Genomic DNA, 18,596 nt, shown 5'->3' on the forward strand with positions numbered 1-18,596 from the left:
TTCTGTGTATGCTGTGGCATTCTTTCCCAGGTTTCTCTGTAGATGCGCTCTTGCTGGGAGAGCAAAGAGCAGGGGGGCCTGAGAGTCACATTGTCAGACGAAGAACATGTTCAGATTTCACAGCAGGATTGAGAAAAGCTTATTAAACAAATATCATTTTTTTCTAAAACTGCTGCTTGTTATTATAAACACTAATGGCATCGTTTAAAGTTGGTTTGTCTTCTTTTCTGAGACACTTGAACAGACAATTCAAGTCACAAAAATGATACACTACATGAAAAATTAGTCATCCAAATGTACAAATCAGTATTCTCATGCATGGTTAATGTAGGTACCAATAGTACTACTTAGGAATATTCACACCCATTAATGCTGCTAATGGAAATGTATATGTTGCTTAATAAGAATACTAAGATTATTGAAACCATGCAAAGAAGATAATACATATGCTTATTCTAGTATTTAGAAGGATAGTCTTATGTACAATTTACATTGAGACAAGAAGAAACGTTTTGTTTCAAATTAGAGTTGAGCACCACTAAATTGTCTAGTACCTTAGCCTTTTGTTCTCACTTGCCAAGATGTCCAGCCCTCACATAGAGTGTAATTATGTCTTTACCTCATTTTCTTGCAAAGCTAAATAGATTGATTGCTTGACTGACAGATTGCTTGGGTGGCTAGATTAGATATATAAAGTAGATAATAGGTAGATAGATGATTGATGCATAGATAGATAGATCCTCTCCCATCACAAAAATAGTTCCAATTCAATATTTTTCAACTGATTTCTTAAAAATTTCAAAATAATACATTCATGAATATAGAGCATAGAATTAATTTTCAGTTCTAAGAAAATTATCCAACTGTTATTAAGACATTTTGTTTCTTTTTACCTCTTCTAAGGCATTATTTTTAGTTTAAGATATTAGTGGGTAATTTTTAAACACACGTAGGAGATGTATAACAAGTGATATGGTTTGTTAACAATATACCCTTATTAAGAAGTCAGAGGAAACTTATGAATTACCCATTTAGTGTAGTCAGGAATTTGTTTCTTTTTTTCTTTTTGTTTGTTTGTTTATACTGGTATTTGAACTCAGGGCCACATGCTTTCTTGGTTGGCATTGTACCACTTCCAGTTCAGCTTTATGCTGCTTTTTTCTTTGTTTTTTTTTGGTCGGTCATGGGGCTTGAACTCTGGGCCTGGGCACTGTCCCACAGTTCTTCAGCTCAAGGCTAGTACTCTACCACTTGAGCCACAGCACCACTTCCGGCTTTTTCTGTTTATGTGGTGCTGAAGAGTCGCACCCAGAGCCTTATGCATGCAAAGTAAGCACTCTACCACTGAGCCACTTTCCCAGCCCTATGCTGCTTATTTTGGAGATGGAAAACTAGTGGACTTTTTGTCTGGCCTGGCCTAGCCTTGAACCTTAGTCCTCCAGATTTCCTTCTCCTGAATAGCAAGGATCAGAGGAATAAACTACCAGCAACCAACTAAGGAGTCACAAATTTCTGGTCCAAGAGGTAACCTAGTTTCCTAAAAGAAATCTAGTATGTTCATACTAGCTAAGAACATTCTCTTTCTGGGTGGACTTGTAGTGGTTGAGTGGAAAGGAGGCCAGTGTGTCATGATTCAGTGCAGAAAGTTGTATAGAGCAGTGACTGCAGCTGTAGCCCTGTAGATTTGAAACTTCAGAAACACCTAAGGCCTGGGATCAGAGTGTTACCAGGTTGCTGATGAATCCACTTGAAAGGCCTATATCACCTAGGTAAAGTTTAGAAGTCTAGCCCAGAATGAAGGACAAATTAATTATGTTCCTCCCACAAGATATAACACTTAAGAGAATAAGAGAGGCACAGAGGGGAAACTAATTAATGTTCCATTTATTTTAGTATAAAGAACAGAACTTCCTGCTGGAGGAATCAAAAGCCCAGTCAATTTTAGTACTTTAGTACAGCTCCTGTATATCAGTTGCTAGAACTTGGCACTTGCCAAACAGTACATCTAGTGTTCAAAATTTTCAGGTGTCTTTGTGACTATTAAAATGGGAACATACATTTAAATTTCAAAGCAAATCCATATGAAAAAAATCATAAAGTCAACTTACCACCCTCTTTTATTTTGTCTTTGTGTCTTTAGCCGCCTTGTAGTGATCCAGGTGCCATTTCAGCAACAGCAACATAGCTACACACCTGTGTGCCACCTTTCATACCATGCATCCCCAGGGGCTTTGCAATGCAGACAGAAGTGAGGGTCCGGGACAAGCCCAGCTCACCAAGCATCCTAAGGCTAAATTTTCTTTGGAGCTGAACCTCTGAGTACAAAAGTTTTAAAAAAAATCAAAAATAACTCTAGCTGAATTCCTTCTTGATATATCATCTGGTAATTTGCCAACATTGGACACGCTATTTCTAATATTTTAATTTTTATATGTAAGATTAATTTGGATAGCATATGCTTCTTTTAGCTGATTTCAGCATTATATTTTGATGAAAGCCACCCTCAATCATAAAAGAACTAAAGGGATTCAGCATTGTAGTGAATTTAACCTGTCGAATATGAAATTCTTAATCAAATAGCACTTTCCTGCCACAGACATTTTTTAAATATCTACCATTTCTACAGTTCATTAATCTAATTTACACATTGTCATCCATTAAAATACAGCCTCTTTAGGCGTATTTGACCAAATTCTGACATTTAATTTTCTACCACAATTTGGTTGAGTTGTCCAAGAAATTTGAATGAGAAAATGTGTTGAATACAAATAAGCTTTATTTAGTCATTACTCGGTTCATGGGGAATGAAAAGCAAGTATGATATTAACCTTAACCTCCTTGTCATTGAGTACTTAAATCTAATATCTCCATCCTAAGATGATGAGAGACATTGAGGCTTTGCCCTCTGATCTCCTCTGAATAGAAACTTTTTGAAAAAAAATGAAATCACAAATTTTTTTAAAAATACCTGTAACTATTCACACAGTATTATTGCTTATGCCCTGTTTCCTTTTTCTCCTCCTCTTTTCTCCTGATATGTACCTTCTTAAAAGTGCCAATAAATGGTAAGTTTCCCACTTTGCCCCATGGAGCAGTTTTGGAGGGAGTGGGAATGTGTGTCTCACCTGTAGACTCTTCTGGTGGAGCCAGCGTATTGCCCTGAGCTGGCCTGCATGTTTGCTGTAGTAGAACATTCCATGTGTGATGTGTTGGTCCACAGTATTTTGTCAAGCTTTCTGATCCCAAGCATGCAAAGTGACTCATCAAAACCTTTTCCTCCAAACCAGGTTCCCTTCCCCCCTACTTCTTTGATTTTGTGTATCCAGTCCCCATTCCCATTGCTAGCTTCCTAAGCCAACCCATTCTGTGCACTTTTGATTTGCTCACAGAACATTCATACTGAGTTTATTTCCTTCATCACACAAACAAGGGAACAAATATTTGGAAGTCTCCAAGCCTGGTTCTGAACCAGGTCTTGATGAAGTTTCAGATGGAAACTTCTACCAACTTTAGCAGCAAAAGGCTAAAAGGCTTTTATCATTGAGCTTTGCAAAACAATAGATGGTTTGGACTGCTTTGTAAAAGCAGAGATTTCTGCCTCATTCCTCTCAGTATTGCCAACCCCATTTAGAGTTCCAAATGTAGAACTTTTCTTTCTTGGCGGAGCCACCCTTGGGATTGTGCAGACATAGATTGAAGAATGTTTCAGGCAGCTGTTTAGTTTTCTGTGACCCAGTCTGGCCCACTGGTTTGCCCTCATTTTCTCCCTGGCTTTCTTTTCCTAGACGAGACCCACACGATGGCCAGTGAGACCAGCAGCCTGGTGCAGTCCCACACTTACAAGAAACGTGAGACGACAGATGTACCCTACCAGACTGGGCAGCTTCATCCTGCCATCCGCGTGGCAGACCTCCTACAACACATCACACAGATGAAGTGTGCTGAGGGCTATGGCTTCAAGGAGGAATATGAGGTGAGCACGCCCCAGGCACTGGGCTTTTACACACGCAGCAAGCCACAGGTACCGGGAGATGCCAGAGGAGAGCTGGTGGCTCGTTGATGAACCCGGTTCCAGCTGCTGGTGAGACTTAGTACCAAGGCATTCACTAAAACGAGCATAGAGCCTACCTACCAGGCTCTCTTCTCTCCCTGTTGCTCACCTTCGTTGGCTTTCCCTCTAATTAACTACAATGCTAGTCCCTCATTTTGTAGACATCTCAGGAAGAAAATGCCCAATTAAAGCAATTTTAGAACAGCCATTGATGTCATGTGGTAAAGATTAGAAGGCAGGGGCTGGCTCTTATCATGGCCCTGCCAGCCGCTATTGTCCTGCCATCCTAGACAGCGCGCCACTCTCCTGGGCTCTCCTGTGGTCAGCTGTCAAGACATTTCTGGGAACATGATAGTCTCCAACTAAATATAAACTGCAGGGCCCACCCCTTTCACAGCCTCTGCCATTAGTCAGTTTTGTTGGAAGGTCACTCAGACTGAAGGAAACTCATTGACTTGAAGGAGTCTGACTCAGATAAGCACAACATTGCGTGAGGGTGTGCATGGGTGTCCAGAAGGCAGTGTAGGAAGGTTAGATTTTTTATGTTATTAAAATTAGCTTATAGTTATTGCTGAAGGTGAAACAGTATGATAACTCAAGATAGAAATCAAGCTATGTAGACATGTAGCTTTTTTTATTCTGGTTCCAGAGATTGAACTCAGGGCCTTCCACTCAGGTTTCAGAGCATGTCACTGAGCTCATGTCTGATGTTCTACTACTTGAGCCACTCCTGTAGCCTTGACAGTGGCTTTTTAAACCTCACAGTATGTTTTTGGTTCATGTTTACATAATTAACTTACAATTCAGAAATATCTTGTCTAAAATTACAGTACTTTTAATACTGGTTCCTAGCTCCACTTCGAGCCTGTGAGCTTCAAACTCTGCTCTTTTACCTCTTGTGGGTACCCTCACAATGCTTCAAGTCCCACCTTAGATGCCACCTGCTCTGGGTTGGGCTCTCGTCCCAGTCCTCATTATCAAAGACTTCACTGCACATGAGGCTAATGTTGGCCAAGGCACTGCCACATATTAAGAGTACGACATAGACAGATACATCTTGCTCAGTTCATGTGCAAATTCTGGTATGTGGCCAGTGAGCTCATTTGAGAAGACTACGAAGCCAAGGAAACTAATCCAAACCATGTCCCTCGAGGGTGATTTCAGTTCAGAAAATATTTTTCAAATGAAGTTCTACATTTTAGCAACCTCAGAATTCTTGGATTTACCTTTGCCAATTCAATGTATAATTCAGTGAAATTGACTGCCTTTGCATATTGCCTCATGCACTTTTAAAGGGTAGTTTAGGAATTAATGAGATTAAGAGTAAGACTTCAAAAGCATTAATATCTTATGAAAGACAAAATTAGGTTATTGAGAAAATAGAAGCTTAATGAATAGAGATGATGTCTTAGTTCTATCCAATATTCTGAATGCAGATATTGCTCACATGTTTATTAAAGATGTTAATGTCAAAAAGATTAGTTATAGGCTCAAATAATAATTCAAAAATTAGCTGAGTCCAATTTTTCATGGACTATTTAAAAATACCTACCTTGCTATTTCTATAACAAACTATAAGCAATGCATATTTGAAAATATGCAAAAAATCATTTCCCACTTGGATCTCCTGGATACTTTTGATTTATTTCTACAAACGGAAGTATCTTATAATCATTTTAAGCATATTATGATTGACAATTCATTAAGATTGGTTTTAACTTTGTCAGGTGCTAGTAGCCCCCATCAGTAATTCTAGCTACTCAGGAGATTGAGATCTAGAGAACTGAAGTTCAAAGTAAGCCCAGACAGAAAAGTCCATGAGATTATCATCAATTAACCAGTAAAAGTCAGGAGTGAAGGAGTGGCTCAAGTGCTTGAGTCAAGCAAACAAAAGGCACTGAGTTAAAAGCCTGGTATGGGAAAAGAAAGAAGAAGAGTTATTTACTAAAATAAAATGTAATAGCCAGGTGCCAGTAGTTCATTCTTATAATCCTAATACTCAGGATGCTAAGTGGAACATGGTTCTAAGCCAGCATAGAGAAGAAAGTCTGTGACACTCTGATCTTCAATTAACCACCAAAAAGTCAGAAGGGGAGGTATGGCTCAAGTAGTAGTTTGCCAGCCTTGAAAGAAAAGGTTGAGTACTCAGTCCCTGAGGTCAAGCCCCAGAACCAACACAAAATTTAAAAAATGTTGTGTTAGTTATATGGAGAAAGAAGATGTGGAGGAAAAGGTGCAAATACTATATTTTAGAAAATGAAGCAGAAAAAAATGGGAAGGATCAATGGGAAGAATACGAATGGAACATCCTGTTAGAAAATTCTGTCACTTTTTAATACCTCTGCCCTGTCTGCCATGCTGCCCTTCCAGGGCATTCCAGTGTGTTTGGGAGCAATTATCAAGGGAGGAAGAGTTGAATCTATACAACCTATACAATGAGAACTGAAACCCTTATCTATCACCTTTGTCTTATCATTGAATTATATAAGATTCGTTCCTTAGCTGTGTGACCATAGCCAAGCTTGAGGAAATTCCCAGTTTAATGAAGGAAGAGTCCTGTTCAGCAATTATTCTTGCTGTTTCTCTTATCACAGGTAGTTTTTGTCCTGGGAGAATCTAGGAATCTTTCAAATGGTTATGTTTTTAAAGTTCAGGTAGATTTTCTGTCTCTTTCAGTCAAGCTGTGGAACATGTGTCCTTTCTGTAAGCCTTGGGCAAGTCACCTAAACTCCCCAACTCTCAATTTCTTTATCTCTAAAGTAGAGTCATGGCAGTATCAACCTTACAAGGTTGTTGTAGGGATTAAATCATGTAATACGTCATTAATGCTAAAATTCTATCTAGCATATAGTGATGATTCATTTAAAATGTCAGCTAGTGGAGGAAAATGTACTTACAATGAGATCTAAGAGAAATTTACAGAATGTTCTTTGTAGAGAAACTCTACTATGTTCAGGTTTCAGCCCATCTCTGCCATCTGTTGTATATAACAATCTAAGCAGAGTGAGTCTCTCACTGTATGGAAATGTGTCAGTACATTTTGCCACATCTCTAGAACTACACAATTTTTCTTACCATGTATCATATATAATCAAAAGGTAACCTGGAAATAGCTGGCACTGGAGGCCCTCACCTGTAATCCTAACTATGCAGGAGATGAGATTTACAGGATCATACTTTGAAGCTAGCTTGGGCAGAAAAGTCCTCAAGATATCCACACCAAAGTAAACAGCCATAGCTGAGTTCCAATAGCTCATACCTGTAATCCTAGCTATTCAGTAGACTAATAGCCAGACCAGGTTTTTAAAAAAAAAAAGTCCATGAGACGTAATTTCCAATTAACCAGCAAAAAGCTGGAAGTAGATGCATGGTTCAAGTGCTTGAGTATCAGCCTTGAGCAAAGAAGCTAAGGGAGAGCACCCTGGCCCTGAGTTCAAGCCCCAGAACCAACACAAAATAAAACTGAAAATTGACCAGTAAAAGAGCAGAGCTAGAGGCAAGGCTCAATTGATAAGAGTGCTACCCATGAGCAAACAAGCTGGATAAATGTGAGACACCAAGTTCAAGCTCCTATATTAATACAATAAATTAATTAATAAAGTACAAATAAGTAGGTTTGATTCTGTGGTTAATAATTAAGAAAGTATTTTAAATATATACTATAGTGCTAATTATATTTTATTACTGCTGAAATAATATTGCTACCATAAAATTTTGTATCTAAGGAAACCCCAAGAAATAGTGTACATGCGGACATAGAATCCTCTTCCTCTGGTGTCTGTCAATGTAGATTCTGGAATGTTTTAATGTAATCTTTGTACTACCCTCAGTGCCAATGACACTGAAGCTCCCTGCCCTGGGAAGCGCACAGTTCAGAGGAAGAAGCCAGCTACCAATGGCGGTACATCTTATCAAAATCCACTGTCTCCAAGCAGATATTCAGAGTACTTGGAAGGCCAGTGTCAGGCCCATAAGCCAGTCTAGAGCAAGGGTAACTCTTGCTTGAAGGATGAGCACAAATTGGCCAGAAGAAGGTGAAGGGGTGCATTGCAGATAGACACAAAATAAAAGAATGCGGTAATGGAGAAATATCTCCGTCTCATGTGCCCGAGTCACAGAAGTGATCAGAACTTCAATTCATAGGGTCTTGTATCGAGTTTGAAAGCAATCAAAATAATTCTCTCTCCTAAATGTGGATGAAGAACTAATTAGGATGAACAACTCAGTTTTTTAAATAGTATCTGTCCAAGGCATATAAGCATTGCTTAAAAGGTAACAACTAACACCCCAAAGAAGTAAGGGGGAGTGGGAAAATGTATTTGCTGAGAAAGGAATGACAGAGAAAGGAATGGCATTGTTGGGTTCCTGTTCAGAAGTGCTCTGTAATGCCTGGCCTCCAGACAAGCTGAAGTGGTAGAGGTTTCAGAGCCAAGGCATCTCTGGTAAGGTAAGACAACCCATATGCCAGGCACTACTGTGACTCAGTGTGCTCAGCTATTGGTTTCTTCCAATAAGTGTATGTTGGGAAAAATCAATCAACTAGGAAAAACTGGGAAAAGTCAATCAAGTAATCTGCACACTATTTTTGAAATAGTGATTGTTTTCTCTCTGGACCCTGGGCCAAGCAATTTTTCTTTGTCTTTTCCAAGACAGCAATATCTAAAAATTAGCCTAAACACTACTAGAAGGCTTCCTGACTGATGCTGGAGCTGACAGAAGTGTGTCCAAACAAGGCAAACATGGGGGAAGCGGGTCTGGTGAGATGATGCTGCCCTCCGTGCAAATCTTTTTATTCCATTTGGATCTAACAAGATAGTTATATGGCGCATCTCACCAGAGAGACACAATAATTTGATTCAAAAGAAACTCAGACATGAATCACATTAAAGAAATAAGCATGCTGAATTGAATGGAAAATGATAAGTTGTCAGCAGAATGGTTCAGGGACCTCAGGAGAAAGACCAGGTGGAAAGGGCAAGTTTGTTTATGTTGCTGCAAGGGATGAGCTGGTTCTTTCTCTTGCAAGCAAAGAGCAGGCTGTGAGAACCCCCTGGGAGCAATATGGTGTTCTCAGAAATAGAGAAAGGACAGAGCTGCACTCCGGGGGATTCAGCCTCCTTGCCCTGTGGACAGCTTGGCCTTTAATCAACTGGAGTTAAAAAGTGAACTTTATCGCAGCCCTGTGGCTCCATCCTAACTCCATAGACCTCAAGCTAGATGTGGGGGTGCTAGGCCTCTTGCTGTCACCTCTGGCCCCACAGCAAGAATGCAACAAGTTGTTCATGTGCATTGAAAACAAGGTAGTGACAACCCTGTGCAATCCCTGACATGGGTTTTCTTCCCCTCTGTGCCTGTTTTTGACCTACTCCATAGTCCTGGGAGGCATCCAAGCAGAAAGACATCACCCTTAAGTAGGCAAACAGCCATATTATTTGGAAAGAATATGTACCTCTGGGTCTGCAAAATTATGATAAAAGACCTGACAGCAACTGAAAAACCCCTCTATTTAGGGCCTGCTGGGAAACGCAGGGGATCTGGTTCAATACCTAATGGTCATTGTACTAGAGCCCGAAAGCTTTTCTTCCTAATGCCAGAGCTGAAATATATCAGAAACGTAAGGAACTCTGGATCAGCTCTTCAAAAAAATGTATATGTGTGCATTTAAATGTATTTAGAAAACATTACTTTCCTCCCATCTCTTGCTCTGGTGCACAAATGCTATGATTAATTGTGTAATTGAATATGGAGATTGTTTTCTCTCCCTGCTTTAAACTGTGGGTAGATGGAAGACACTACACCAAAATCTTCAGCATTTGAGTGTATCTGAAGAGCATGAATTTTCTTTAAACATGTTATTTTTCTATGATCTCTTTTTCAACGAACAGCTGTTCATTCTCTCAAGTCTTTATTCTTTTCTAAGTAAAACGCTTGGATTTGTTCAATACAAACATAGTGATTTCTGTGAAGTCCTTGTCCATGTTGGCCATTTCTGGCATATAAGAAAGAATTATAACATGTTCTGTACCCCTTAACCGACCTTCTAACCTCTCCCTGTTTTTTTGTTTGTTTCCCATATCTGAGAAGCCAGCACATGCTACAAAGAAAGCACTGCCTGAAAACCACCAAACCACCACTCTTTGCCCAGATAGAAGTGTAAACTCCCCATCCTCAAATGTTCTTCAATGGGAAAAACCCTTAGCTGAGAAACAGGTCTAGATCCTTAGACAGCCCAGCACTCAGAATCTCACCCCCGACCCCTTGCAAAGGGAGAATGCCACATACTTGTGGGAGAGTCTTAAGAATAGTTCTCAGCAGCTCTTTTGTTGGGTTTTTAAAAACAGAAGCATAAATAAAAGGTAGAATAAAAGGCACTTGGTGTGATGGCTGTTGGAATCATTGGGACAACAACCAATCATTCTGTAGATCTGTGGCTATGCTGTAGTACACTCAGCCATGGGAACAGGAGGTGCCTCCCCCCTTGCCAGCCCACACACTTCTCAGACACGCCTCTCAGTTCCCATTTCATAGTCTCAGGCACCAGCTGAGTCTATCAATTGCCACAATCAGTCCAGGTTATTTTCTATCCCACAGGACACAAAACACACAAAACAAACCCACTGCAAGCTAAGGCTGTAGGGAGGAGGACGGGAGACCTTGGCAGGCACTGTAAACACAATAAGAATTGTGACAGCGGCGCCTCTAGTGGCTAGGGTAGCAGCCAAGTGAATCTGACATTCTCTCCCTCACCCCCACCTCCATCTCTTTCTCATATGATTATGGTGATAGGAGATTATAAAAATTTAATCTCTGAAATAATAAGATTTGTTCAAGCTCTTTAAGACTAGCCTGACTGTTTATGGATATTTGCTTAGTGGATACAAGTTACAGCATAAATACTTTTATGTGCATGTGACTGTGCTGGGCTTGAATTCAGGGCCTTGGAATTGGCCCTTAGCTTTTTTCCATGCAAGGCTGGCACTTTACCACTTGGGATACAGCTCCAATTCCTGCTTTTTGGTGCTTACTAGGAGATAAGACTCTTAAAACTTTCCTGTTTAGGCTGTCTTCAAACCATGATCCTTAGATCTCAACCTCCTGAATAAGTAGACACTAGTAACCAGCTCAGCATAATTTTAAATAGTGCAATTGATAGACTTTTACCATAAGCTCATGATTTGGTTTTTCTCAAGTGCCATTATGATGTGAAAGTGTCTGTTGTATTTGTTGCCTGATGCACTTTGTCTGGCTTGTTTTCAGGACCCTTCTCTGGCACTAGCTGATTTCTCAGCTCCTAGTTCCCTTTTATCCTGGCCTCCAGTGACCTCATGCACAAGCTCAGACTTCAGAAAACTGGGTGACAGAGGGGTTTTCCCTGCAGCTAGCTTTCTGTCTTGGCTCTAATGATAACCCATGGCAGTTGACATTTTCCAATTGGTTTGAAGCACTTGTAGGCAATGCCTGGTTTCCATTTGGAAGCTGGTTATGAGAATTCTCATTATCTAACCTGAGAGAAGTTAAGCAATTTCCCCAGTTGTTAACATGCTTTTGGGGTCAAATGTCATTAACCACAAGTGCTTTTGTGGGAAGCCCTGACCCCACAGGGGCTGCAGATGCACCTCCTATGTCCCAGCATCGCTGGACCTTCTCTGTGTCTGGTATTCGTCATGCCTTGGATTAGTATGATTGTGTCACTACCAACTAAGAAAGTCAAGCCAAATTTTCACAGTTGTCTCTCTCCCTCAACTCCAGCTCAACAGGTACCACGTTCTAATTACTCTTGCTCCCCACTGAATTTCAATCAGTCTCTACCGCCTTATCTCACTGCCCATGAATCTACCCCCCCTCCTACCCTGCTACCAGTTTTCTGTGGAAGCCATGGATGTTGTTGATTTTGGTGCTATAGATTCTTTACAAAATCAGGAACTTGGTACAGCATGCTTAACTCTCGGTGACAGAGGCTCAGCTTGTATTTTGAGCATTCATTTAAACCAGAGGTAGTCTCCTCCATGTTCTCTGCTCCAGCTCTTCTCAATCTGTTGTGTAACCAGAGTTTTAGGCTCTAGGCACAACTCCAGGGGTTCCATGTGTCAGGTCTGGCCAGTCACCCCAATGTGCCAAATGAAGATACAAGTAAAGGAGAAAAGAGATTGCATGAAGGCAGCATAGGCATGCCACCAGAAGAGGCAAAATAGGCACTTCAGTTCATCTTCCCCATACAGATATGGGCTTAGGCTTAAGCAAGAATTGGAGGCAGGGGGAAACTGGTTAGTCAGGGTGTTGTTACAATAACAAAGTCATTGCTGCCTGGAGAATAGCTGTCTGCAGAGGGAATGCTGTTTCTTTCCTTGAGGAAAGTTCCCATTGTAAGGATGCCATCCTTCTTTTTCTGGAACCCAATGTGATACCAGGAGAGAGAGAGACTCAGAATAAAGGAAATAGAAATAAAATGGAGGTAGGGATGCCACAGAGGATGACCTTTTTGCAAAAAAAACGTTGCAGAGGACCTGTGAAAATTGCCATTCCTCATACTCACAACACTCGTGTGTTCGTGCTATGGTGCTCTATGTTATGTGATCTCTTCAGAATGATTTCCCACTTCCTTTACTTGCCAGATCCCCAGGCTGATACTGATCTCATTCTTCCAGTCTAATAGCTCTGTATTTTAATAATGTCATAGGCAATATAGTAAATAATCATATACTAGGCAATGTGCTAATAGACTTATTCACTGCTGAATTGATTTCTGTATATATAAACACATGTACCTCTACATGGGATAAAGTTGGAGAGAACTGTCAGCCAGTCCAAACTGAGAAACTACAAAAGTAGGAAGGAGTTGATTTGGGGGTCTTAGGATTGCTGTTTGGAAGCTACAGGTTTAGGTCACTGAATCTGTGTTGCAAAGGAGACAGCAAAGTAGGAGCTTACATGGCTACTGAATGTGAAGAAAAGACAGGGACTCTGTGACAGACAGAAGATAGAGAAAGAAATGGATGAGAATGGAAAAGTCCACAAAGTAAGAGTCCAATAACCTTTTCCCTTTTCCCATTCTTACTTCTAAGCCTGCCCCCAGCTCCTTAACCCTGTGGACTGGGCGCTGGAACTATAGTGTAATGGTGTTAGTACATTATTGTGTCAAATCTCCTCAGAGTCTGCAATGTGAATGTGCTACAGTCCTAACTCCACTGTGTCACTAGTCCCCACTGATCTACTTGTTAGGATCATGAGTAATAAGGAAATATAAGGACAAAATGTTTTGATGTTTCTTGATTTGTTTCACATTTCTTTTTTAAGGTTTATTATCTTTAAGTACTTGTACAAAGAAGTTACCATTTAGTAAGACAGTTTATGAATACAATGCATCTTGATCAATGTCACCCTTGTTTCACATTTCATTTGGGGTGAATTCATAGTATTGCTGAATTCAGCCAGGCACTGGTGGCTCATACTTGCAATCCTTTCTACTCAGGAGGCTGAGATCTGAAAATCATAATTTGAAGCCAGCCTGGGTAAGAAAGTCTATGTGATTCTAATCTCCAGCTAATCACCAAAAAGCAGGAACAGAAGCTGTGGTTCAAGTGGTAGGGGGGCCAGCCTTGAATGAAGAAGCTAAGGATAGCACCCAGGCTCTCAATTTAAACCACTATACTGGCACAAAGCACAGCAAAAATAATATTGACTCAGAGCCCGAAAGGTGTGTGTGTGTGTGTGTGTGTGTGCAAAAATAATATTGACTCAGAGCCTGAAAGGGGTGTGTGTGTGTATGTGTGTGTGTGTGTGTGTGTGTGTGTGTGTGTGTGTGTGTGCGTGTGTGCATGCGCACGCATGCGTGCATGAGTGTATGCTGGCCAGTCCTAAGGCTTGAACTCAGGACCTAGGTGTTGTCCCTGAGATTGGTTTCGTTGTTCGGGTTTTTTGTTTGTTTGTTGGTTGGTTGGTCAGTCATGGGGCTTGAACTCAGCCTATGTGCTATCCCTGAGCTCTTCAGATCAAAGAAAGTACCTTCCACTTAAGCCACAGCTCCACTTCCAGTTTCCTGATGGGTAATTAGAGATAAGAGTCTCACAGACTTTCTTGCCTAGGCTGGCTTTGAACCGTGATTCTCAGATCTCAACCTCCTAAGTAGCTAGGATTATAGGTGTGAGCCTCTGGTGCCTGGCCCCTGAGATGCTTTTGCTCCATGCTAGCTATAACTTGAGCCAAAGCTGCATGTCTGGCTTCTCGCTGGTTCATTGGAGGTAAGTGTCTCAGGGACTTCACTGAGATTACAGGTACGAGGCATTAGCACCTGACTCTCTGAGCACTTTTTGCTCAAAGTTAGCACACTGCCATTTGAGCCACAGCTCCACTTCTAGTTTTTTGGGTGGTAAATTGGTGATGAGTCTTTTGGACACTGCTCAGGCTGGCTTCAAACTGAGATCCTCAAATCTCAGCCTCTTGAGTAGCTAGGATTACAAGCATGGGCTCTCAGCTCTCAGGTTGGAGCCCATAAAATTTTGACTTGTCATTTCACAGTAAAGTAATGAAGCATAGCAGCTTTTCCAGTTTCTTCTACTGTAGCTTCTGAAATAAAATAGTTTAATGTCCACATTTGTAATAGAATTAGAATCCCTCCATAATTTTCACTGTCCTATAGATTCTTAAAACTTCTTCACTCCTTGTATCTTCTGTTGCCCTTTAGGGAGAGATGGAAAAACCTCTTGTCTATTTACTTCAGGGAATTGTGTAAGAGATACTGAGTAATTATAATGTATTCAGTGTTAATTATAAATATGCAGCATATGTTTTACACATATTGTATTTATGTGCTTTAGGTAATTATGCATTTTAGTTCCTTGCCAATTTTATGGCCAAAATATTTTCCTCAGCTGATTATTAAATGTACTTTAAGCTTACTTCTTGAATCATGAAGAGAATATACTATAAATCCAATTAACATGATTTATTTACGTAAGGAGAACACTTGCTTTTACAATTTTTTTCTCAATTTTAATGGTGAAAACAGTTGTAAGGATACAGTGACTTAATTTTTAAAGCTTTCCAAGCCCAATTTTATTACTATTTTCCTTTACAAAACATGATTTATTGAAGATATTTGGAAATTTTAAGAAAAGTATATGGTAAAAAAAAAAAAAAATGAGAATCACCCAATAATCCAGCTATTCAGGAGGCCTGCATTATGATTTGAAGCTATCTTGGGCAAATGGTTAGTAAGGCCCTCATATCAACAAATAAAGATGGGTGGTGTGGTATATGACTATAATTTCTGCTACACGGGAGGCATAGAAAAGAGAATTGTGATCTGAGACTAAACTCAGATACAAACACAAAATTCTATTTGAAAAATAATTAAAGCATAAAAAGTTTTAGTGTGTGCCTAAAGTGATAAAGCATCTGCCTAACAACCACAAAGGCCTGAGTGCAAAGGAAAGAAAATTACCTGGACATGGTAGTGTATTCCTGTATTCCTAGTACTAGGGAGGCTAAGGCTGGCTGGTTTTGAGTTTGAGGCCATTCTAAATTCCATCGTGACACCTTATTTCAGAAAGAGAAATCATCTATAACCTCACTGTCAATTTTCAGTAAACTTCTGAATTAATATAGAATCTTAATATTGGAATCTCAATATAGTTTCATATCTTATTTTCTCCACCTCGCATTATATCTCAAATTTTTCTACTTAGCATTATATCTCAATGGGTTCTTTGCCATGAACCTTGCTATAAATAATTACTTAGATTTACCATCATTATTTTCTAAAACTATGATTCAAGAGGTGGAATTTGGGGGTTCAAAGTATACAAAATACTCTAAGCTTTTACATGTTGATGACTTACTCTCATGAAAGATGGTACTAGTTCACATTTCCATCATCACAAGAGAGTGCTTGCCTGAACTCAGGATCACTAAATGAGCATTGATCGTTTTTGTTTAACCTTTGCCAGTTTGATGAGCTAAAATGTCTCTCATAAATGTTGCACTTAAAGCAAGACATGTTTTCATATTTGCTGGCCAAGTGGAAATTGCCTTTGTGAATTATTCCTGTCCTTTGCTTCTTTTACTCTGAAGGTGTCAGTTGAGCTTTTTCATGGCCGGCAAGGCTCTCCTGCAAAGGAAATGAGTTCAAAGTCCCTAGTCTTCTGTGTTTTCACCATTTTAGGATTACCTGGTTCATGGGATACATGGACTTTTTAGACAATTGGCTTCATGCAAACCTGTGATTAGAAATTGAATGAGATCCATTCTTAAGACTTAGGAAAATTAATTACTTAACAACTGTAGATCTATCTATTTATGTGGTTTGTCTTCATTTATTTACAGTTTTTTAACTTTGCTAATAAAGTTTCAAAATCTTCATAAATCCTCTAAATATTCTTTTTTTTTATGACAATGGTATCTTTTTTTTGGGGGGGGGGGGAGGTCCAGTCGTGGGGCCTGAACTCTGGGCCTGGGCGCTGTCCCTCAGCTCTTCAGCTCAAAGCTAGCGCTGTACCACTTGAGCCACAGCACCACTTCCAGCTTTTTTCTTTTTGCTTATGTGGTGCTGAGGAATTGAACCCAGGGCCTCATGCATGCAAGGCAAATGCTCTACTGCTGAGCCACCTTCCCAGCCCCGACAATGGTATCTTTTAAAGTTGAATTTTATTTTTGTTGCAGGTTTATAGATTAGATACCTTCACCTTTTATTCTCACATACTAAGGTTCTCAGCCTTAATGGATATTAATGTGGTATATATTTCCTTACTTGTTTATACAGATAGATAGAAATGTACGGATGTATAAATGTGTCTATAAATATAAAACTGCTTTTTATACGTTGCTCTTATATCCACAAATCTTGCTTGGCAGTTTTTATTTTAATCATTTCTCTGTAGATTATTTTAAAGTTTTTCACATCAGTTGTCATTATTGACAATTTTGCTTCATTTATCTCTGTGTTTTCTGATTAGAAAGCTAACTATAATCTCTAGTAAAATGTTGAATAAAACTCAGGAGGATATGGAGCATAGTCATTGGCTCCAGTTGATGATGATCTCAGCCTGTATCCCATATAACTACACGGCTGCATGCCCTAGTACCTCCCAACCTGGGAGACAGGTTAGCAGCAAAACAAAGGCTGTGACAACATACAAAGCTAGCCCCTTCCAGCAGAAGAAAAGCCCAGACAGTGATCCTGCCTTAACCACAAGTCCACCAGTGGTACTATTCAGCTGGAAAACATGGCTTGCAATGATGCCCAACCAAATATGATGCCAGAGCACAGGCAGCTGCGCTGACTGACTTTACATCTCACCATGGAGGCTTGCCAGTAGCCAGCATACCATCCATCCTCAGAACATGGGCATCTTCTTCAGGATGCTGTCAGTTTGTCTGTCAGCAAACCCAACTAGGACTGACTGAGGATGGTCTAGCCTCCAAAGGGAACCTGAAAAGCTAGAAAAAGTGACTGCTTCCTCACAGCACCAATACAAGGATATAAGGATCATAAATAAGCAAAGAAATGTGACCTTAAAAAAATGGACATCCATGAGCTGGCTGACAAACATTTCAGAACAATACTTATTTAAGATGTTCAATGGGAGTGTTGCTGAGGAGGCCGGAGGGAAGGGATGGCAGGGGAAAAACAAAGGAGGAGGCAACAATGATGGACAAGAAATGTACTCATTTCCTTGCTCATGTAACTGCAACCCCTCTGTACAGTATTTTCACAATAAAAGAAACTTAATTTAAAAAAACTTCAATGAACTATAAGAGAATATGGATAGTTTACTAAACAAAACTAGGAAAATAATACATAAATAAAATAAGAGCTAAAACTATAAACAGTTTAAACAGAAATTTTAGGGATTTAAAAAGAGAATAACTGATTTGAAAAAATTAAATACAGAACCTCAGGAGGAAATTTAGCCAAGCAGAAATCAGTGAACTTGAAGAAGTTCATTTGAAGAGTAAAAAGAAAAAAAGAATCACAAAAAGTAAAGAAAACCCATGAGATGTATGAGAATCATCAGGTAAAACATGGGACACATTAGAATCATAAAAAGGTAAAGAAAAAGAAAGGAGCAGAAAATCTGTTTAAAAGAATAAAAGGTGGGGCTGGGAAGGTGGCTCAGTGGTAGAGCGCTTGTCTTGCATGCCTGAGGCCCTGGGTTCGATTCCTCACCACCACATACGCAAAAAGAAAAAAGCCAGAAGTGGCGCTGTGGCTCAAGTGGTAGAGCGCTAGCCTTGAGCTGAAGAGCTGAGGGACAGCGCCCAGGCCCAGAGTTCAGGCCCCACGACCGGACCCAAAAAAAAAAAAAAAAAGAATAAAAGGTATAAAGGAATATAGGTATAGGTATCCAAGGGGAAGGATAAATAGATAACTAGATTAATGAGACTCAAAAGTCACCAAGCAGATGGAACCTACCAAAGCCTACTGATAATATTGTGATTAAATTATCGAAAGTCAAAGATGATGAAAGAATTGTGAAAGCAGAAAGAAAAGTGAACACATCACATTCAAGGGAGAATATATCAAGCTATCAGCATATTTCTTAGAAAT

The 18,596-nt window shown here is 39.9% G+C and overlaps 1 protein-coding gene across 4 annotated transcripts in view; it reads left to right on the forward strand.

Annotated features, from left to right (window-relative positions):
* The window catches only part of Ptprm (protein tyrosine phosphatase receptor type M), an 845,793-nt gene that overhangs the window by 675,244 nt on the left and 151,953 nt on the right, over positions 1–18,596 (forward strand). For all 4 annotated transcript variants that reach the window (XM_042699184.1, XM_042699185.1, XM_042699186.1 and 1 more), the window contains one exon: positions 3,786–3,973. In XM_042699184.1, the coding sequence (XP_042555118.1) occupies positions 3,786–3,973 (188 nt within the window). The remainder of the gene's footprint in view (positions 1–3,785; positions 3,974–18,596) is intronic.

Source organism: Dipodomys spectabilis, unplaced genomic scaffold, assembly GCF_019054845.1.
Source record: "Dipodomys spectabilis isolate Male_0828 unplaced genomic scaffold, ASM1905484v1 ptg000235l, whole genome shotgun sequence".
Classification (NCBI taxonomy): domain Eukaryota; kingdom Metazoa; phylum Chordata; class Mammalia; order Rodentia; family Heteromyidae; genus Dipodomys; species Dipodomys spectabilis.